This window comes from Haliotis asinina, chromosome 14 (assembly GCF_037392515.1).
Source record: "Haliotis asinina isolate JCU_RB_2024 chromosome 14, JCU_Hal_asi_v2, whole genome shotgun sequence".
Classification (NCBI taxonomy): Eukaryota; Metazoa; Mollusca; class Gastropoda; order Lepetellida; family Haliotidae; genus Haliotis; species Haliotis asinina.
In genome coordinates this window covers 17,075,493-17,099,575 of record NC_090293.1, presented here as the reverse complement: position 1 = coordinate 17,099,575, position 24,083 = coordinate 17,075,493, and the positions used below count along the sequence as shown (strand labels likewise).

The 24,083-nt window shown below is 37.9% G+C and overlaps 1 protein-coding gene across 8 annotated transcripts in view; it reads right to left on the bottom strand.

Annotated features, from left to right (window-relative positions):
• Positions 1 to 4,004: 4,004 nt before the first annotated feature.
• Positions 4,005 to 24,083, bottom strand: part of LOC137262300 (oxysterol-binding protein-related protein 8-like) — a 128,053-nt gene continuing 107,974 nt past the window's right edge. For 7 of the 8 annotated variants that reach the window (XM_067800117.1, XM_067800118.1, XM_067800123.1 and 4 more), the window contains 16 exons: positions 23,817 to 23,939; positions 20,471 to 20,555; positions 19,889 to 20,083; positions 19,243 to 19,394; positions 18,907 to 18,978; positions 18,248 to 18,360; positions 14,208 to 14,289; positions 13,490 to 13,588; positions 13,126 to 13,222; positions 12,564 to 12,662; positions 11,686 to 11,783; positions 10,934 to 11,059; positions 10,336 to 10,436; positions 9,017 to 9,202; positions 7,922 to 8,178; positions 6,341 to 6,950 (listed from right to left, as the gene is read on the bottom strand). In XM_067800117.1, coding sequence (XP_067656218.1) covers positions 6,688 to 6,950; positions 7,922 to 8,178; positions 9,017 to 9,202; positions 10,336 to 10,436; positions 10,934 to 11,059; positions 11,686 to 11,783; positions 12,564 to 12,662; positions 13,126 to 13,222; positions 13,490 to 13,588; positions 14,208 to 14,289; positions 18,248 to 18,360; positions 18,907 to 18,978; positions 19,243 to 19,394; positions 19,889 to 20,083; positions 20,471 to 20,555; positions 23,817 to 23,939 — 2,148 coding nt within the window. In that variant the 3' untranslated portion in view covers positions 6,341 to 6,687. Of the gene's footprint in view, positions 6,951 to 7,921; positions 8,179 to 9,016; positions 9,203 to 10,335; positions 10,437 to 10,933; positions 11,060 to 11,685; positions 11,784 to 12,563; positions 12,663 to 13,125; positions 13,223 to 13,489; positions 13,589 to 14,207; positions 14,290 to 18,247; positions 18,361 to 18,906; positions 18,979 to 19,242; positions 19,395 to 19,888; positions 20,084 to 20,470; positions 20,556 to 23,816; positions 23,940 to 24,083 lie in introns of all 8 variants that reach the window. The other variant, XM_067800119.1, reaches the window with a different exon arrangement.

Sequence of the window (24,083 nt, the reverse complement as noted above, 5' to 3'; positions counted from 1 at the left end):
CTCAAGTGAAGCAGATATTAAAGCTAACCACATTTAACCCTGTTTCCATTGGGATGTGTTCAAACACATTCCTCAATTGACAGAATATATATATTACTGAAATGAAAAAAAGGAACTGAATTGAAAATTACATGTTCTCTTGATAGACCCGAGATGTTGACATGACATACATGGATAACTGTCAACAAAAATGATTACTTCTGTTCCTGGAACTATATCAATGAGACTGTTGTTTTGGGTAACATCATCACACAGAATATGGTTGACAGAATTGGTTCAACACACGAGAAATAAAACACGATCTTAACTTCTTTCCATATATTGTCATCCTTCCTTAAAACATGATCTTGTCTAATAACCCATCTTCATGAAATTGTCTGCCGTACTCAAATTCAATAATTAAAATACAGTCAAGTCTCATTAATCCGAATTCCATATATCCGACAATCAGCCTTATCCGACACTTTTGTTAGCAACAAATTGAATAAATGTACCTTATTCTCATATATTTAGTCTGACATCCTCGTTAATCCAACAGTTTGCTGTGCAACTGACGATGTTAGATTAACGAGACTTGACTGTATACTTAACGGAAATTAATCCTTGGTTGGATTAAGCGCCACATAAATTTTCAGTACTTATAAAAAAAATACTTAATCCTAGTGAATCTGTGTTCAGACCAAACTGAAGTATGTTCAGAGCTGACATATCATATCACAGGATACACAATTCAGTTTCCTTAAATCTAATTGGCTAAAGTATTTGAAACATGATATCAGTCATCAAAATGTTATATATTAAGAGACCTTTTTATCAAATATTACACTGGGCCTGTTATATTTGCCTTTCTGTGTTTCAAAAAGTCACAATAATTGCCCAAATTCTTCAATAATATCAGTATACATATAATAAACATTACTTTTTTTGTGCCACAAAAAAACCAAATAAATGTCATATTAAAAAAAATCTCTTAAAATGTGTGTCCTAACTGAAAAAGCACAAAACCAAATATAAAGAGTGAGTGAGTTTTAGTTTTACGCCGCTTTTTAGCAATATTCCAGCAATATCACGGCGGGGGACACCAGAAAATGGGCTTCACACATTGTACCCATGTGGGGAATCGAACCCGGGTCTCCAGCGTGACGAGCGAACGCTTTAACCACTAGGCTACCCCACCGCCCCCCAAATATAAAGAGACCTAAAAAAAAAAAAAAAATGAAAGAATCAACAGCAAAATGTCTACAGTAGGAGTGCACTGACCAATGACACTGCACATCTAAACATTTCAATGCATAGCAAATATATCCTGTACTTCAAGAAGACATCGCCCTAGCACGAACACTCTTGTTTCAGGTAACTGTTTTTGTGACAGCTTGACTTAGTGAATTCAATTTTGTGTCCATTTTACCCATATTCCATTTTCATCATATCACAGGACACCAGAAATGGACTTCATACATTGTACCCATGAGGGGAATCAAACGTGCATTCAGCATGAGCAAACGATTTAACCGCTAGACAACCCCGCCAACCTCTAATAGTGCGAAGCATCCCTCAAGAAATCCATACTGACCATCCGTTAACGACTGTTTTGACCTAGAAATGTGAAAAGCACTGCTAATAAACACAAGTCCCACTCAAGACATTGGAAAAAATATACGTGAAAAAAGACGTAAAAAAACCTTTCTTAAGACCAATTCAAATGATTACCTGAAACAAAAGTGTTCTTTGGCTCAGCCTTGTCTGCCAACTCTTCACAATATACAGACTTCATAAGCTGGGTACCACTGTGTAACCAGCTTGAGATATAAACATGTTTATTTACAAATATCTACAAGGAACCAGACATAAATGTCGGAATCACTGAACCAAGGACTGGTGCTTTGGTATATGTCTCAGACAGAAATTGGAACTGTAAGAGACTTTCAAACCAAATGGATTTAAGTGAAAAAAACTAATACACGAAAAACAATTAAAAATCATAAACTACCAAAAGAAATTACAATTAAACCTGAATCTATGGCAAACTGTGTTTGAAATGCTATTTTAGATATATTTACTATATGATATAATATATCATGTCCTAATCTACAACTTACAATATGATACAGTAAATGAACAGATGGACTATGAGCTAACAATGTATGAAGTTATAACTTTCATCAACATATGAAAGCACTATATTTGTCTTCCAGGGAAATACAGGTAATACCCCTTCTTTATTGCACATAAAAGCTCTAATCGCTAGTTGATGTCCACAGTAGACTATTGGAGAGTCAATCCAGGTAATTATTTTCTTTAGCCAAGCCCCTGAAATTTCCTGTATTTAACTGTAAACAAAGTAAAGTCAATGGGCATAAAATCAGGACATTCACCATTTTTAGGCCTAGGGGTATAAATTAAGATTTGAAATGTCTATTCGTTTCAGACTAATAAGTTTTCCAAGATATAAATGTGGACATTTTAGGTAAAAGTGCAGTAAAATGTCACAAAAATATACTATTGAAAAATGTATACTGAAAATTGATAACAGACGTGCATACATTTGTTTTCAGAACTGTGACTTACTTAACCTGAAACAGTTTAGCAGCTCAAGTGGCAACAAAAAGATTTTATGACTGCTTTGCTAGATAAACTACCGGTTGTTGCCTATAGGGCGTATTTAACAGAACTGAAAAATACGATAAAAAAGAAAGCTTGAATTTGTTCTTCTCTAGCTAGCTGCTGTAGTTATTAGATATTTGAAAAAAATTCACTGAGAGCATGTGAATCTGATTATTAACATCAAGTATTAATTCAATACTTATTACATTCAGTAGCTAATGAATGTGGTAAACACTAATGATGACTCATGATACTCAGAAAGCCACTATCTCAAAGATACACCTATACTCACTGTACTGTCCAACTACTAATGGAAAGGTGCATCTGACCAAACATACTCTCAAAACAGACACTGAAATAAAAATATATGAAATCCCTAGCAAGTCTAGAATACTTTGGCAAGTGTAGATTTCTCTGATTCCCTTGTCTCTAAAAATGGAGGAAATCTTGGTACTCCTTTCTGATTACATACAAAAGGAGACAGTAACACCATGAAATAATAAGATCACTGACTGAATATTAGACAAGTAATCAAAGAGTCTTTGGGGCAATCAACAATGCACATAGTTTTCAAACAGTTCATCTATATCTTGTTCAACTGCAAAATTCAGTGTTTCTAGCAATTCCAAACTTAAGACATAATGGCTACAGCTCATTGACTATACTAATATTTCCTGAATCTTCAAGAAAAGAACTATTTGAATTTATGTTTTTTTTTATAATACCATGTCTGAAGATATGTACCTTGAACCTTGTATCAGGCTATTTGTAAGAAATAATTCTAACATCTTTGTTGTTTGACTGTTCATGTCTGCTAGGATGTAACAGTGCCAAGGATGGTGGTAATTTTAATGACAATTTTGAAGCCCAATTTGCATTTTCATCTACCCCTCTTTCAGCACTTTTTGTCTGACTTAGGTCATCTGATGTCAGTTAAAGTTGAAGACTATGACCTTTCAGTCCTAAATCAGGTATCCGTGAAGGTCCCTGGGTAGAATAGGCCTTCTGCACCCCAGACTTGCCATAAAAGGTGACTATGCTTGTTGTAAGAGGTGACTTAGAGGATCGGATGGTCAGGCTTGCTGACTTGGTTGACGCATGTCATCGGTTCTCAGTTGCGTAGATCAATGTTCATGCTGCTGATTGCTGGATTGTCTGGTCCAGACTCGATTATTTACAGACCGCCAACATATAGCTGGAATATTGCTGAGTGCAGTGTAAAACTAAACTCACTCAGTCACTCCTAAATCAGGTGAATATCATGCCCCAACTACAGTGAAAGAAGATAGCAAAACAAACGGCAGTAACTCCTGACGGTCTACATTGGTTCTAACACTTTCAACACTTTTCATATTAGGCAAGGAATGGTCTTTTCATCATAAAATAATGTGGAATTCCACTTCAATTCAAATCTATTTATTTCAATTCTACTACAATTAATGTCACTGTTCTTTTGAAAGATATATCAGAAAATTCATTTCAAGTATATTTTCGACTTGCTATGTTTTTAAGTTTGTGAATCAGTAAATATTTAGATAGTCTTCATATGACCGCATCTGACACATCCTTGTCAACACTGTGTTAATACAGTCTATATGCAGGCATAAGATGCAAATATTTAAAATCAGTTGGCCTTGTTAAAGCATGAAAGTCCATTTTATCTGTTCGAATACCCAACGAATGGAAGCACTAGTTGTTTCTATATACATGAAAGTTGCAAGGTATTTGTTTGGAGTATGATGGAGAAAAGCAGTACATACAGTGAGTTTATACAAAATTCATGTACAGGAGATTAAATATGCATAATATTTTATACACTGACTCCGACAGAGACATCCGTCTGCTTCAAAGTGAACTGCAAGGATGTTGTCTTCTGGCTTCTTTCTGTCCTCTTCAATTCATGGCCACTCACACTTGAGACAAATCATTTGGGCAAACTTCTAGCTAATTAAATATATTTATAGAATCTAATAAATGCAACGAATGGATACTAGAAGCAAATGAATAACAGGGTTAAACAGAGTATGAAGTCAAAAAATGCTTGCATTTCAGGATTGTGAAACATGGTAACTAGAGTTACCTCCCTTCATACATCAACGTGCCTACTGGCCAAGTTCAATACATGCATGTTTCGAGTAAATAAATACAGCCTTCATAAAAATACCACTGATTGCACACTGATGACAGATGTTTAATATGAACACTAATGAAGACATGCTCTTCAGTGTCTAATTCTACAATGCAATGAAGTGACAAATTTGTCTCACAAACTGCTCAGGAATGGTAAACTCAAAGATTACAGCACTTTGTGATGTAAACTTACCCCAAAAAGTTAATTCTACACACATAATATCTCTAATTTTTCCTTCTGCAAAAATTGACACTATTCATTTTCAAACAAAACAATAAACATTCTAGTGCTATGAACGAGACAAAACTGAAGAATGAAGTTCTGTACAATATGAACACATGCTGCAAGACAAAAAGCTGCAAATTTTTTGTGAACAAAGATGGACACATCAATGAAGCGTCTTTGTAATTGAACACTTTGCTGCTAGGTCAGTGACTTGTATATTCGAACAGTGTGACGAGAGACATCGCTTGAAGAAGACATGAGACAACGCCTACGAGTAATTTGCACCTGAAGACCATTGTTGAACAGCTGTTTCAGTTCAGAAAGAGTTCTTTCCCTTGGTATTTTACACCCTCTGTGTGTCTGTATCACACACTGTGAATCAATGTGTATACTTTAGACTTGGGTGTTTCCTTGTGTGAGATCACCAGGCGTGTAATCATTGAAACGTATTCTTGCATCAAGATCAAGGGAATTAAGGCATTGTGTCACTGGAACCGTCCAAACAGCTTTTGACACACTGTGATGAGATGCATGTTCTACCAAACAACACATGATTTTGGAACAATATTGATCTGGACAGATAGTGACACATCGGAACCATAAAAGTCCAAACACCTATCCGTGTAGCAAGCAGTTTCTTGCAATGATGCAACTTGAACATTTTGTGACACACTCTGTCCATATACAAGTTTCTGTCGGTTTCTTGTGAGAGGGAATGCAAGAGGATTTTTAGATAATTTTGCGGATCACCTGAGCCACTATTGTTTATATACACATGGTATTACGCCATTTCTAAAATACAAAATATCTACACAGGTAATTGAAAAACTTCCATCTTTTTTCGATCCTGCCAAAGTCTTTTAGCATCAATTCTAAATACCATACAGCATAAAAACGCACAAATATTGTTGTCGGACAAGCTAAGCAGGTTTGGTCTGCTGTCATCTACTCCATCACATCCGCAACATCGCTAGTAACTCCTTAGCTGTGTTGCAACTTCAGTAGCTGACATACATGTTGAATACAATCACAGCATCTGTTTGCCCATTATCTTGTTAAACACAGTTCCATCCTATCATCTAGTTCAAGATAGTGATGCCATATAATCAATATTATTCCAAAGTTTATGTACACAGTGACGAATATTCTTCCATCTTGGCATCAGTAGTATTATCGACAAAATGTAACCATGAACTATGGTAGGTCAACCTGTCTAAGCCAGGTTTGTAATCACACCATTCCAATCACCTCAATTATCACATCCAAGTCTTCAAATATATGTCCCCAGTTCATGTCTGATTGCACTGTCAAACCAGTTTGATCCATTGCACATAGTGATTGCAAGTGTCTTAACAGTCCAGAATAATTTAGGTTCATTCATTTTTGGCAGTCCAGATGAACCCAGTTTTATCTAATTCTCTACGGTCCAGATTGATCCAGTTTCATCTTGTTCTATTTAGTCTGGATTAATCCAGTTTCATCCAGTTCTATACAGTAGATTAATCCATTGCTCACAGCATGAGTCTTTACAGTCTGGATTAATCCAGTTTCACCCAGTCCCACACAGTCCAGATTAATCCAGTTTCACCTGGTTCTTTACAGTGCAGACAAATACAGTGCTCACAGCATGAGTCTTTTCAGTACAATCCACACTAATCCAGTTTCAGAGTGTTTGTAGCTTGAATTATATCCAGTTTAAGCTAGTCCTAACACGCATGATCCAAGTTCTACCTGAACAGCCACTGCAGCACGACCTGGACAGCCAGAACGATGGCCAGTAGAACCCACTCCCTCCCAGTGCTGCGTGCGATGATGGCAGCCTGAGCCTCCTGCGTCTGTTGGACTTTAAACATCTGCTGCTGCAGCGTCTTCAGGGACTTATTGATGTCCTGCTGGACTTGCAGCAGCGGCTCCACCAACTTGCTGATGTTTTCCTCCGACATGCGCACCTTCCCATTGCTGGGAGACTGGTGGAGACTGCTGCCCGTGTCTGGAGAGAACAGTTGAGTAAATGAGTGAGTGAGTGAGTATGGTTTTACACTGCTTTCAGAAATATTCAAGCAACATAATGGCAGGGTCAGCAAAAACTGGCTTGTACCCAAGTGGGGAATCAAAGCCGTGCTGATCGTAAAACCATACTTACTCACTCATGAGCAACCAAAAACACAGACCCAATTAAATCTCCAATACTGCTCTGCCTTCATTCTTCTTAAGGAACAAATTAGCATCAGCAATAATGAACATAGGGTACTAACTCTTGTCATAGAGTGAGCCCTCCTTAGACTTCGTCTCAGTTATCTCCCTTTGACCAACAAGCCATATTGTTTACTGTACCTCTTTGTAGTGTTTGCCCGGGTCATAAAAAATCAGGGGTCATCATGACGCAATTATGTCATGGGCATGTTTTTGTGAGTCAGCTTCAGTTTGGAACTTTCAAGACATCAACAGTGATTGCTTACTAATGACAAAAAAACAGGTATTTAAACATCAAACTACTTTGTTAAGAAGTTTTAAACAACAGCAAATTACAAGTCCAGATTATCTGAACAAAGGGCCCAGTAGCATTGTGTTAACTAACTGCTTCTAAATTCACTGCATATTTGAGATAACTTGTGTGTCAAAGTCTGTGTCATGGCAAACACTGTGTGCACCTGTATTTGTTAAAGAGTCCATTTAACATATACTGACTAAACTAAAAAGTGCTTTATGGTTCAACTTCTTTATTATACAAGGTCACGTTTCGAGACAGATTCTAGTCTCTTCTTCAGGTGAGTTGAGGATAAAACTAAATGGTTGTAGTATATATACATCTGAAGAAGAGACTAGAATCTGTCTCGAAACGTTGTGACCTTGTATAATAAAGAAGTTGAACCATAAAGCACTTTTTAGTTTGATTCCTCCAACTTCTAAATGCCTTTGAAACAACTTAACATAAACTGCACAATTGTTTTCCAAACTTACTTGTGCATTCGGATGAATCACTCTCATGGCGATGTTCAGGATCTGGTGTTGAACTTCCACTTTCATCCCTTCGTCGACTCATGGATGACCTTTGCACTCTGGGAATATTAGCCAACATCAACGGATTTTCGTGTTTCTGTTCCAGACTAGTAATACTCATCGTCCGAACTACTGGGGTCCGATGCCTTGTGTGTGTTTGAATTATATAATCATTTTCATATTGCACTAAATCATTGCTTGGGTCCCACGGCCGCATACTGTGAATAGAAGAATAACAATTGTTCATGGCACTCACCTAGAAGGTTGTGGCTTCATCAGAAAAAGGTGATATTGTTTGCAAAAGATAAAGCAAAAACATCTCAATCTTTTCACTGACAAACTACAAAACACATGAGTATATCCTGGAAGTGAAAACAATTTCACAGTACAAACTGAATGAATGCTATTTTATGCCACAGTTATTCACAATTATGCTTTACTATAGCACTTCCAAATCAAATAAATCAGGCATTAAAATCTATGCCAATTTACTATCTATCGCTTCCATGTTGACTGATATAACCTCATTGTTTTGATGTCTTGTTGATCAGTGCACTGGCAAATGTCCCCCAATGTCAGAAGTCTAAAATCTTGACAAAAATAAATCAAGTGATTGATACCATAAACATTGACCCTCACATGCTGCTCCTGATAGCTGTCTCTTGGGAAAAAGCACTGATTGATCAAGACTGAATCTAACCCTGAGGAATGCTGCAATACAGCTGGAATATTACTGACTGCAGCATAAACTAAATTCACTCACTCACTCACTCTAACCCTAATGGGACAGTGAGTTAGCCAAATGTTCAAAGCATTTGCCTTTCAGGCTGAAGACCCAGGTTTAACTGTCCACATGGGTAAAATGTATGAAGACCATCTGTGGTTCCCACACCATGATATTGTTGGAATATTGCTACAAGAGGCATAAAACTTAAGTCCCTCATTCACTCTAACACTGATATTCATAGGTGACTAATTTTCCAAAAGTTTCAGAATGGAGGCTTGATTAACCAAACCTCAATATACCCCGAGACACAGATGCTGTACACAACATACTCAATATGTCTGTAAATCCAGTCAGCAGTAATCAAGTCTCGCTCGAAGAATTTTGGCATCCATTCCTGCAACTTGGCTTTGCGTTCTCGTGCATCCTTGCGTTGTCGCTCCTCCAGGAAGTGCTTCTCCTCTGTGGCGCGGTGCATGTCATTTGAAATCACGGCATCACTCACATTCTTCCACAACCTACAACACAGCAACAACACTGTAAACAATATAACAACAATTTAACAACAACACAACAGGTAAGGGGGTGTTATTGCGACCCACAAGTTATGGGTGTCAGGTTCTTGCAGGACATGTGAAGGTCCTGTGAAGGAACAGTGTAAAGGACAGTATGTTTTAATAATATTGATCTTTAAAGTCAGGAATGAATTGTTGATCATGTGGACTGATGGTTGAAACAATGTACATAACTGGACTGAAAAAAACAACAAAACCTTAAACATAGTCATTATGTGTTGTGGGTTGAGTGAATGCAACTGTGCATACCTCTGTTTTCTGCGTCTATTCTCTACTGGATGCACATTGTCACATAAAACTCTGATGCTACAATACTATAGATAACATAACAGTGGGTGAGCATAAGTTAGGCCAAGTCAAATCCAGAAATGTAAGAGAATGGGATTCAAATATTCTACCATGTATTGTCCAAGATGACATCATAATAATTCTTTGTGTCACACAAGTTCACGAGGGGCTACTTTAGGGACCACTGTCCTGCATGGTTCACTGCTCTATCATTCACAAACAAATCAAACCTATATTTAGGATGTTTGTGAATCTGAAACATCTACAATGAGAAAGGTAAGCTTTCCTCAGGCTCCCTCTAAAATACTCAGCAAATTTTCCAGGTCTGTAAATAATCCAGTCTGGACCAGACAATCCAATGATTGACAACATACGCACCCATCTATGCAACTGGGACACAGTGATCTGCACTGATCAAATCCTGATCACCAAATCCCCTTAATCGCCTCTTTTAACAATAATGAGTTGCTGCGTCAGTTCCAACCCAGGATCTTCCACGGATTAATCACCAGTGAAGATCTGGATTAGAAATGATCTTCAGTAACCCATGCTTGTTGTAAGAGGCAGCTAACGGGATCGGGTGGTCAGACTCACTGACTTGGTTGACACAGGTCATGGTATCCCAACAGCGTAGACTGATGCACAAGACTGGTCACTGGATTGTCTAGACCAGACTCAATTATTTCCAGAAAGCCATCACATAGCAGGAATATTGCTGAGTGTGTCAATAAGCAACAAACAAACCAACCATGTATTAGAGAAGATGATACCCTTGTCGAGCACCTCACCTCTCTGATTCCATCTCCCCTTGTGTTTCAATGGGCAGGGTGTATCTCTTCAGACGCTGGCTCTTGATCTCAGGAGTCGGGTTCCAGAATAACTCTTGTTCCTGAAATGCATCAATGTTCTTGATATACATTAACAAAAATTCCTGAATTCATCAATGTCCTTGATTTTTGTCAATCTTCCTGAAATGCATGTGTTAATATTACCTTAACTGACACACACCTGCTAATGACAATCATGCTTAAAGGTTCCTCAAAAGGACTGAAATATATTCCTGACGTCCATGCTTAAAAGTTCCTGATGTATACATATAAAGCTGGTCTCTTTAAAGGTGGTTAAGTGAACTTTCTGAAACCAGCTTTCTGTACCCACAACAAGACTTCTAGGTCCCAACAATGAGGAACAAGGTCCTGGGTCCTTCAATGAGGCTACTGGCAGTCTAACCACTGAGTACTGAGACCCTGGGTCCTGACTACGAGGTACAAGGCCCTGGGTCCTAACAGTGAGACGCCTGCTACGTTTACCAATGAGTACTGAGGTCTTGGGTCCCTGGGTCCCAGCGTCCCAGGGTCCAAACAATGAGGCTCCTCCACGTCTTACCCCTGTAGACTTGTCCTTGATGTATATCTCCTGGTCCCAGTGTCCCTCTAGAGTGTACAGGGTGTCCAGCCCAAGCTTAAGTTTACCTGTGATCCGGTTGGATGCCTCTCCACTACCCAGGAATGGCTGCAATGCAGAGATTGTACACATAAAAATCCCCTTTGATTCATCCCCATTCATCCCCTTGGATTACACTGAGAGTAGACTGCAGATCTACAAGGGAGTGAGTGAGTGAGTGAGTTTAGTGTTGAACCACTTAAAACAATACTCCAGCACTATTCCAGGCGAGGTCACCAGAAATGGGCTTCGCACATTGTTCCCGTGTGGAGAATCAAACCTGAGCCTTTAGCGTGATGAACTAACACCTTAACCACTAGGCTACTCCACTGCCCTACAAATCTACAAAGGAAATTAGCTGGTGTTTGTTTACATTTGTTTATCTGGATGAAGCAAGGATAAATGGGGCCAAACATTCCATTCTCATGCAACGTAAAATTAAGCCCACTTGATTAATGCTTCGTATGACAAGAACCAGTCTCATTTTTTAACCAATCGTTGATTGTCAAACCTTTCGAGGCCCCCACTCTATCAACTAGGCCAAACAGGTCATTCATTAAGCTGGACTAAGGAGATCTGATTTCACTGTACATCCACTCACGGAAGATGAATCTCTTCTCACGGTTCGGTTTTCTTTAATTCAGTGTATAAAAGCTCCAATGAATCATTGAGATTTTAATTTGTGAAATTCCTACCTTGAGTTTGAATTCCAGTTCACATTTGTATCCTGTCTTGGGACAGTCCAAGGTGACCTTGCCTCCCATCTCCATGGTGAGGGTGCCGATCAGTATACCTGAAACACGCAATACTCAGCTGCTGCATTTCTGATTACACTATAAATCACAACCCAAAGTAAACAGAGTGACTGAGTTTAGTTTTATGCTGGCAGGGAACACCAGAAATGCGATTCACCAGTGGGGAATCAAACCTGGAAATTGGTATGAGTGAACGCTTTAACCACAAGGCTACCCAACTGCTCCCGATAGTAAGAGATCCTAATGGAGAAGGATCTGTTTAAAAGATACACTGTATATCAACACATCCTAAACCGAATTTTGAAGACCAAAGAAAGAAAGTTGTCTGTAGAAAGGGGTCAGCTTAGCTAAAGGTTACACTTTGATCAAACTCACATTCTTGTGATAAGAAAATGACATTGTATCGCTTCATATAGACATCAACACCCACAACAGACTTGATTATTAGGGAATGTTCTGAATACCAGTTTCTAGCAATCTAATATCTATACAAACATGAGGCAGATTTCCCTTCATTTATGTACCTATCTGATACGTATAGGAAAACACCGGACACCAGACAGCTTCCACATAAATCTGCATTCAAGGACAGAGACAAGCCTGTTCCAGACATTTCAAAGTGGAAAGATACCGAACATCTGAGAGTACTCTACATTGTAGGGTCTGTTACTTACTGGATCAAAGACACATTTTTTGTTTGTATTGCTTTGTTTCTTTGTATAAGTAAAACTGTGCATTGCAAATGACTCATTACTCACTGGTCCTGCAAGTGAGTGAGCTAAAATTTGGTTTAAGCGTTTCTACCAGGATCCGATTACCTTTACAATGGGCATATGGCATTGTAATGAAGTAGTCCTCGCCTCGCTTGAGGAACGTCAGTTTAGCTGTTCCGTCCAGCATGGCAGAGAGTGAGTTGCCTGCAGAAACATAATGGAAGTGAGGAAAGTGCAACCAACAGAACATTACTTGGTTACATTTTTTCATTACCACAAGTACCGATGAAAATAAGTTGTTTTTCAAAGTTGTACTTAAAATTTTATCAATTTTCGAAATATAATCCATTCCTTTTTCAGGGATGGAAAGAAGTGAAAAGGATTTCAGCTGAAAATCAGCTGGGGACTGAGAGGTGCAGGCCACAGGTGATGAGTCCAGGGCTGGTCAAGATTTGCATTTAAATCCGTGGATATCTGCAAATTGCCATCCCTGCTTTATAAAATCAAAAGAAAAATCTGAGAAACTAACAAAAGTATTAGAAAATGGCAAGGTTTTAAGTGAAGATTTCACACACAAAGAACCGAATCAAGCTCCTTTTATACCACAAGTAAAGACTGCTCTCATAGATTAATGAAGAGACACATTGTGCAGAGATGCAGTGCTTACCATAGAACTTGGACTTGGCAAGGATGCTGCCGCTGATGTTAAAGCCGTCTCTCCTGTTTGTGATGAAGAAGGCTGACACGGGAGGGTGGTGTGAGATCTGTAACAACATGAAGATCATTTGTGGGTCTGTTTATGGTCTCATTCACATGACACTACACAAAAACAAGTATCTTGAAAAACTGAATATGGTTTCATGCACCACTGACCAGTACTGCAAAAAATACAGAAGTGATGAAAATGTTTTAATCAGAAATGGGACGGTACCCTCAGTGGGTATCAAATTACTCTGCTGTAGCAAATGAAGGCTTGAATCACAAGGCTATCCTATCGCCAACCTAAATACTGTAGCAGTGTTTGGACATACCTGTTCTGCGACGTAGAATGTGCGGCTGTTTGTCTTGGGATGATGCCAGTAACATCGAAAGGTTTCTCCAATTATTGGGTTGTAGGGTTTCTTTAATCCCTGATGAAAAACGATTGAGACACATGTCAGACAACCATCTTAGATTCAAATATATTCTTGAATGTATCATTTCACAGATGGTATGTTAAAACAGAAAAAAACACTTTGTGAATTTACAGTTTTAGAAAGGTTACTAGTTTTTCTTTTTTTTGACCCATAAAGGTCTGAGTTAGATTTTGTCTTCAGTAACCCATGCTTTTCGTAAGAAGCAACTAGGAGATAGGGTGGTCAGACTCGCTTCCTCGGTTTAGACATCGATGCTCATGCTTTTGATCACTGAATTGTCTGGTCCAGGTTCGAGCATTCATAGACTGCCGCCATAGGGCTGGAATACTGCTGAGTGCAGTATAAAACTAAATTAACTCACTCACTTTTGTCTTTCACATTTATTGAGTGAGTCCAGTTTTATGCTGTTCCATATTCCAGCAATATCGCATGGGGCCACACATTGTGCCATGTAGAACCCAGGCCTTTGGCAGGATAACTGAACGTCTTAAAGAGAAGGCAACCCCACTGTTCTCAAATTTAGCATACAGTAAAACATGTATTATTGTACTTGGAGAATTTGTTGAAGAAAGGGATATTCCTTTTGACAGTGTAGATTTGAAGATTCATTTACTTTTGGTTTCTTGTAGAACCCAGACAGGTACCATCGGACAACAGCCTTCATTCTTGTTAGAGGGTCTTCTTGCAGCACAGCTCTGGAAGTCAGAAACATAATAGTAACTTTCTTGTGGGGCTTGTGTTGTATTACACGGCACTGATTCCTTACAAGGGTAAACTAATACAGCAGCCTCATGATACAATATGCATCGTGGTACATAGGCATAGGCACTATTGTCCTGAAATTTGTTTATATGACCAAACTCTGGTGAATATGACATGTGCTCCCCACCTTTTCTCAATAGTGTGCACACACACCCTTTCTAAAACAAGCTGTATCCGCCCGATAGGTCACATTAGTTAGATACTGCTATACACATATTCATATCAAAGCTGGTGGAAACTTCTTGACTACAGTGGAATCTGTCTAAACCGGCACTCATTGGGACTAAGTGAATAATCCAGTTTAGACAACCTGCCGGATTGTAGAGCTGATGATGAATGTGCAAGTCACGGATGAGATTTTATACCAGTGTTGACAACTTGCCGCATTGGACAGAGGCCGGTTATGACAGCTTCCACTATATAAATATTTCAGAGCAGGTTCCAAAGGAAAGCCAGCTGGAGAACCATGTAGTGGCTATTTTAGAAGAAAACCTGAAACTTACAATTCATTTTGCGGCATTTTACTTGTAAAATGCTGGTTACGTGGTGTTACTAAATGAGTCACAAGCAATCTAGCAATTGTATTGTTTTGTATATATAAAAAATCCCTATGTCATGTTGCATATCACCGCAGAAACTAACAATACAACTGGCATATCATTTCACTTTACGCTCTCAATATGTATTTTTGTGTTAATTAAATATACACTCTATGAAGTTCTTATTTATAAACCTCTATAAAAATAAATCTTCTTAATGAACCTATTGTCATTTAAACCCAAAACTGCTGATGGCATAGTGATGTAAAATATGACAGTATTATTCTGTTTTATTATTTCTGAGGACAGATCTAAACATTCATCTGCTCAGTTCCTCCTAAAATCCTTTTGACACAGAGAGGCATTGTAAAAGACCTGCTTGAAATCAGGATGTTGGTTAAAAGGTGGAAGCAATATATCTCTTTCCAAATGTAGCCATACAGATTTCATGTACATTTGTTGTTCTGGTAGACATGTTTCCTTGTTGGGTGTGAGATCCAACAATGTGGAAAGTTCACATGAGATAGCCAAACATATGTAGCAAGGAGTCCTGATCATTTAAGAAAAAAAACATACAGGCAGGATATTAATGATTGTCTGTTTCTATTGTTTGACATGAGATTTTGTAACATATATTCTGGCAGCAGCTTTACAATGTCCTTCAACTATTCTATTTCTCAAATACAAAAAATACATGCACAAATAACATATATAACACAATCATTATCACTGTGAATTTTCAATCAAATGGCATAAAGTCCAAAGGCTTTGTCCCTTGCCACTGGGAGAGAATAGTTATGACATTGCTGTCCAAAACAGTACCTAAAATAATATCAGCAGAGAAATGTCGCTGTGAAAGAATAGCACAAGTTGCTGTTTGAGTTTGGAATCATGGTATGTTCGGATTGTAAATAAAACAGCGAGTGGGTGAGTAAGTGTAGCTTCTCCCTGCTTTTAGCAATATTCCATCAATATCACAGCGGAGGATACCAGAAATGGGCTTCACACATTGTACCCATTTAGGGAATTGAACCCAGGACAGGAGCAAAACAAGTGGAGGTTTTCACTGTTTTGCTACTCCATCACCCCTTAACCAAAAGAAAAACAACAAATATAAATGTTTTACTTAAAGGACAACTAATGTTACAAGCAACTAAACACAACATATTTTCCCATATATTTCAGGCCTTGTTTCTCTTCAACACATGTAACAGTGTGCAACATCACTGCATGGATGAATTGTAGCTTAGGAAATTTCATGAATACAAGACAATGTTATTAGGAATATCCCAGTTTTTTCTCCATCACAAAAGAGCTGACTGTATCAGAATCAGTTTGCGTCCTTAATAGAATAATACTGCAATGAGTTGAAGATATGGCAACATGTATATGGTGTATATGCAATGTATATATGGTGTATATACAATAGGAAAATACTGCAATGGGTTGAAGACATCTTCTTTATAGTGTTTTGTTACTGTGAAAGACCGGTCTCAGTTATTACAGTTTCACAAACAGGTCACCCATATATCATTATTATGAATGCTTTATCAAGTCAATGGTTAGTTATGCTCCAATGATTTATTTAAGGAGCAATGTTTTTTCATGATAATTTATCTCCTCTGTGACCCACTATTGGTATATACTCACTGTGGTGTGAATGTAAGGTATGGGTACATGTAATGGTTTGAAAGCTTGGTATGTCTCTGACATCTAGTGATATGTTGATAAATAATAACATAATATTCTGCTTATGTGTAGAAAATAAATACTGACATGAAGATATGTAATTAAAAAATCTAAATTATATGAACTGGGAATATTTATTAAACAAATTCTTGATCAAATTTTCTGCCTCATGATATACAATGATATCCATCCCTTCTGCCAGCCTATTTGTGGTGGTTTTTACATGATGTCAGCTGATGAATCAGATTATGAAATATTTGTCACACCAGTGTGTTTATCTCTGGTGTATATGTGGTGTATATAGATCTGGTGTATATAGTGTGTATAGTGTATCTATGGTGTATATATACTACATATATATATTGTAGCTATGGTATATATACAATGTATGTATGGTGTATATATGGTGTATATATACAATGCATGTATGGTGTATACATGGTGTATATACTATGCATGTATGGTGTATATATGGTGTGTATACAATGTAAGGATGGTGTATATACGGTGTATATACAATGTAAGGATGGTGTATATATGGTGTATATACAAAGTATGTATGGTGCATATATGGTGTATATACAATGTATGTATGGTGCATATATGGTGTATATACAATGTATGATGGTGTATATATGGTGTATATACAATGTATGTATGGTGTATATACAATGTATGTATGGTGTATATATGGTGTATATACAATGCAAAGATGGTGTATATATGGTGTATATACAATGTATGATGGTGTATATATGGTGTATATACAATGTATGATGGTGTATATATGGTGTATATACAATGTATGATGGTGTATATATGGTGTATATACAATGCAAAGATGGTGTATATATGGTGTATATACAAAGTATGATGGTGTATATATGGTGTATATATGGTGTATATACAATGTATGTATGGTGCATATATGGTGTATATACAATGTATGTATGGTGTATATATGGTGTATATACAATGTATGATGGTGCATATATGGTGTATATACAATGTATGATGGTGTATATATGGTGTATATACAATGCAAAGATGGTGTATATATGGTGTATATACAATGCAAAGATGGTGTATATATGGTGTATATACAATGTATGATGGTGTATATATGGTGTATATACAATGCAAAGATGGTGTATATATGGTGTATATACAAAGTATGATGGTGCATATATGGTGTATATACAATGTATGATGGTGTATATATGGTGTATATACAATGTATGATGGTGTATATATGGTGTATATACAATGCAAAGATGGTGTATATATGGTGTATATACAAAGTATGTATGGTGTATATATGGTGTATATACAATGTATGATGGTGTATATATGGTGTATATATGGTGTATATACAATGTATGATGGTGTATATATGGTGTATATACAATGCAAAGATGGTGTATATATGGTGTATATACAATGTATGATGGTGTATATATGGTGTATATACAATGTATGATGGTGTATATATGGTGTATATACAATGCAAAGATGGTGTATATATGGTGTATATACAATGTATGATGGTGCATATATGGTGTATATACAATGTATGATGGTGTATATATGGTGTATATACAATGTATGATGGTGTATATATGGTGTATATACAAAGTATGTATGGTGTATATATGCAACTCACTCTGAGAGGAGGTCAGCATGGTAATAGTAGTCGGAAAGTTTATCCAGGAATGATCTCGGCTCAAGGATAAATGTCGGCAGCACAACCTTTGACAAGTCCATACCAGGACGAACCTGCAACAATAGGGGCGAGATTCAGATTCCTGATACTACAGATGAATCTTGATGTCATGAAACGCTATCAATACATAAGATCTTCTTGCTCATCACTTTCTTCTTCTTAGACCACTGACTTTGCATTTTAGATACCTTGAGACCCCTGAATCCCTGTGTCAGCACCGAGATCCCTTGACACCACTACACTCACCATTTAGATCCTCTTAGATCACAGGCTTCACCAGTAAGATTCTCTGAGACAACTGGACTCACCACTTGCATCCCTTGAACCCACTGGACTCACCATGTGCATTCCCTGCACTCACCACTTGCATCCCATGACTCATCCCCTGGACTCACCATTTGCATCCCATGGACTCACCACCTGCATCCCACAGACTCATCCCCTGGACTCACCATTTGCATCCCTCTGACTCACCACTTGCATCCCATGGACTCATCCCCTGGACTCACCACTTGCATAACCTGAAACCACTGGACTCACCACTGGCATCCCCTTTGACTAAATATACAGGTATTACCTGTTTGACTACAACTAGTTACCTGTTTGACTAGTGTCCAGATAAGACTTTTATTCTCGTCATTCACTTCTTCAGTTTGGCACGTGTCTCCTTGCTGAAATCACAATTCATGTATTTGCTGCGGCCATTATTTCACATATCATTTTGCAATACTATACTTGCAGTGATGTTACAACATTTTGTGAACAGACAAAATACTGTTCAGCTATCTTCAAACTTGTTGAATGTCGTCTTACCACATCATTTGCATCTTAATGTTTCTAAGATTGATGCCTTAATTTCTCATTGTAAATCATCACTTGACAGGTTTGTTTTGCTACTTCAATAAGTGATGAGTTATTTACAGAATGTTCCATACCAGTCCAAGTTCCTCTGAAATGTTTTCCACATATTGACTCTCAAGTGGGCGAATACTTTCATCGAATGTCTTGTCGTTCTCGTAATCTGATTGGCTGGACTCCGAATCGCAGTTAGCCTCGTCACGATCGGTCTTACTGTCTTCATCGAGACCTGAATCAGAAATTAGTAATTTGAGAAAACAATTCCACAGTAGAAATGGCCCTGGCACAGCTAAACACAATAAATTGCAATTTTGTAAAACCTAAGTGTTCTACACTATAGGTACTTTGCTCACACGTCAACACTTGAGTCACATTTTATAAAATCCAGCAATGGTTCTTTATTACGATCCTAATTCTGTCCTAAGTTTCATATTTTAACATCGACCAACAACATTGCTAAGACACTTGGATGGTAAAATGAAAACCTGTACTCAAACTGAAAAGACAGTCCCTAAACGACTCCTGAACGTATCACTGACCTTGACCCTCACAGTGTTTTAAGTAGTCAGTCCCGAAATGACCCATAAATATTTCACTGATCTTGACCTTCAAAGTGTTTTAGGTAGTCAGTCTCTAAATGATGCCAGAACATGTCACCAACCTTGACCTTCAAAGTGTCTGGAGGAAGTCAATCCCTGTTTTACCCCTAAATATGTCACTGACCTTGCCCTTCAAAGTGTTTTTCACAGTCGCTCTCGTTGAGGTTATCAGTCTCATTCTCAAAAGTTGCCATCATGGTGTCATGATCTGCATCTACGTCTGCATCTGCTGCCTGCAGATCCCGGTCCTTTGTCATGGAACGCATCAGCAGGTTCGTGCATCGGAGTGCAAGCTCCAGCGCATCCATCCAACACTTGCCTAGAGAAGATAAGGTATGTATGTTCATGACATTGCAATGACAATAGTTTTAATTCAGCAGATGGTATATTGTTTAATTCCTCAAGATTTTTTATGGATTTAAGCATTTATAACTGTGTCAAGATCCCGATGTATCAGGACACATATTAAATTGCTGTGAGAGTGAGTGAATTTAATTTTACATTGCTTTTAGCAATATTCCAGCAATATAACAGAGGAAGACACAAGAAATGGGCTTCTTGCTATGTACCCATTTGGGGAACAGAATTGGGTCTTCAGCGTGATAAGCAAATGCTTTAGCAACTAGGTTACACCAACGCCTCTAACAGCTGTGAGACTACAGCCACCTCAGTACTGCGTGTTCTGCTAAAAACCCAACATATGTACCTGCGGCCTCAGATGGCGCTCGGAATATCAGATAGGAATAGGGAAGAGGTTGTACAAAGGCACCGATTGTCTCCCCTTTTGGACCCTGAAACAATAGACAGTAAAGCTGCGTCTCATTGAGATTTACCCATTACATCGGTACCAGGGCATTGTTCTTGCAACTGATTCTCAGCCAGGCATTCCCTAAAAGCCATTATCTACATGCATTTTATCAAAAAAGCTTAAGCAACCACAGGTCATTATACAAAATCATAATGAAATTATGTAAATTATCTGCAGTCAACAAATTATCTTGGCAACTTGTAGACCTAAAAACTTCAAAACACAGTCTTCTGGATCTCTTCCATGTCAATATCTCCTCTGTCAGTTTCAATTGCTATAATTCAAGTTCAGCGAGTGAATTCCTGGCTCAGAATCAACAACAACAACTATCAAGATAACGGTTGCAACATTCAGCATGGATGTCTGGAACAACAATTTGTCCAAGTTTATCACACAAATAAGAAGAGAATATGGTGAGATTGTTTGTCTATAGATACTTGGGGGCATCAAAACATACATCAGTCGATTAGTAATGCATACAGAAATGAGATTCTAAAACTTAATTGTGGTGTAATTAACTCCTCTGCATATGAAATCATGAGGTACAAACTGAAATATATAAGAGGAAAACACCAAGGGGTTGCACCTCCTTCACAGAAGCACAGAAACTGTTAAACACTTTGAATGGCCTAACCTAATTTTCTTGTTTAAATTTCTTTTTCATTTGCCAACTCAGCAACTTTCCAACAATGTGGTTGCTGTCTGAGATAATCATCCAGACCAGACAATCCAGTGACTAACATCATAAGCATTGATCCTGTCTATTCGTACACCATCAAACCAAATCAACCAGCCACTGAGCCCAACATCCCGATCAATTCACCCGTCTCTTTCAACTAAGTGATGTTGATTGGGACCAATATTCTTCCTCAGATTCCCCTCTGGCTTACATGAAACTAACCCTGTCACATGACCATGTGGAATGCAAACACCATCCTGTGTCAGATAAACCCCTGTATCTACATAAAGCTCCTTCCAGCTGGATCAATAATACATTGTTTAACAAGTCTACCGCCAACTCTCACACACACGTGCTGGACAGTAATACCATCATTCATGAAACTTTGATCAATTAAACACCAAGATTTCAGATCAAAGAACTTCTAAGAAGTCTAGCTAAGTTGCAGTGTAAGGTTCCTAGATTTGCGTGGTTTGCTATTCAATGAAGCCTAGTCTGATATAGATAATCCAAAAGAAGTTAAGAAATACGAACTGATTTTTTGTTGGCAAAATTCCAATGTAAACTACTCAAAAGGCATCAATTTTTTATTGACTAATGCTAATCTCTCATTGATTACATTTAATCTCAGTTTATTTTTATAATGCTACATTAATCTTAATACCAGGTTCCAAATCACTGGTTGGATCAATATCACCGTCAATATCATTGATCATGAATGAGTATGGTATTGTGCTGCTTTTAGCAATATTCCTGTAATATCAAGTCAGAGGATACCAAAAACAGACTTTACACATTGGGAATCAAACCCAAGTCTTCAGTCTGACGATATGCTTTATCCACTGGGATACCTAACCACCCAATGTTATCACTAACTTAGGATACTACTCAACAGAACTTAAAGCCCACCTGACAGATTAGCTAAAGCAATATGATAGGTGGTCATCCTTAACTTCTGTTGAGCAGTATAGTCACACCAAGCTCAGTCTGACAGTCTCTACAGGCAGCTACAATGGAATCTGCATCAGCATAAACAATGCCCCCGGCTTCTCTGCCTATGGTAAAACTGACATTTTGACGCCATGATGAACAGAGGCTGACAGGTGGTCAGCTAGACATAGTATATACGTTTCTGTTTTACATGTACTGAAAGCATCAATGACGTTGTCTGTCTGCCTTTAGCATCAGTGCTATTGTTATCTAAACTGATCCGTGAAGGTCCCAGGGTAGAATAGGCCTTCAGCAATCCATACTTGCCATAAAAGGCGACTATGCTTGTCGTAAGGGGCAACTAACGGGATCAGGCTTGCTGACTTGGTTGACACATGTCATCGGTTCCCAACTGCACAGATCAATGCTCATGTTGTTGGTCACTGGACTGTCTGGTCCAGACTCGATTATTTACAGACTGCCGCCATATAGCTGGAATATTGCTGAGTGCGGCATAAAACTAAACTCAGTCACTCATCTAGACTTGCCTCAGGTGTTCCATTTTTTTCTATAAGCATTCATCCTATTGTTTGTACTTGAGTACAAAGTACGCTGTATTATTCAGTCATTGATCAATGCAATGAGTTTCATATTCTTGTAGTTACCAACATATAAAAGCTATTGTGAACTACAACACAACATATATTAAGAGTTTCATATTTGATTTATGCCTTAAATAAATGTCAGTTTTGAAAAACAATCACGAATGAACCATTATCATAATGGGACAAGCTTTCTTCCTCTGTACATCACTTAAACACCCACGTATAAACCCAATACTTTACATTATCCCAGCTTGGAGAGATGCCATAGGTGACAGTAAAGAATGAAATGATATATGTAAAAGAAAAATAGAGACAGAGTATGCTCAAACACAATATCTGCTCTTTAAGACAAACTCAAGCCCAGATTATGCTATTAGACAGTTTTTTGATGTGTAACAACTTATCACAAGTAATTTCACAGCAGATATGATGACTAGTCACTGGCACCAATGGTAAGTCTTTCAAAGGGCTATTCCTGATAGAAAATTTGATTGGTAGAAAAAGAAATATCTTGCATTGAAGACTTTTCAAATTTGTGCCAAAAGATGAACCTTTTGTAAAGAATCATAGATTTCTTTGGGCCTTTTTAAATACTGTACATCAAAATCTGAAAACAAGCTTTCATTTTCTTGTCTATTGTAAACTAATCTCATTCTGACTTTACATCTTTTGACCTTTAGATTTTAAGAGTACCAGGTCCATAAACCATGACAACCAAAAAATGAGACATGACATTTACACCAGCAGTAAAAGAATAAATTCTTTAATTTTTTAACATAAGAAACAAGGTGCAATGTGGACTAACAAAAGAAGTGTGTATATGTGACAAACAGCTATATGATGTTGTTTTCTTACCCCTTGAAAATATGTTTGACGAAAGTAAAGCATGTAGATAAGCAGACCTCCTCCTAATGACTGCTTGCTTTGGTTCTCAAATCTATATCTACACTAAAACGTCATACCAGTTGTTGCCTAAATGCACTATGCAAAAGTGGAACACATCACTGTAGCCCAATGGACTGGAACATACCTTTGTGGCCCATATAGACTGGTCAAGGGGGTGGAACAGTTTGAAACAAAAACCATCTTTCTTTGATGGTCGCTCGATGTGTCGACAGGTGTTCAGAAGGACTGTACCGACCCAGTGACTGCTCTGTGAGGGAGAACGAAGATGTCAGTGCTGCTGCTGCTGCTACTACTACTACTACTACTACTACTACTACTACTACTACTACTACTACTACTACTACTACTACTACTACTACTACTACTACTACTACTACTACTACTACTACTA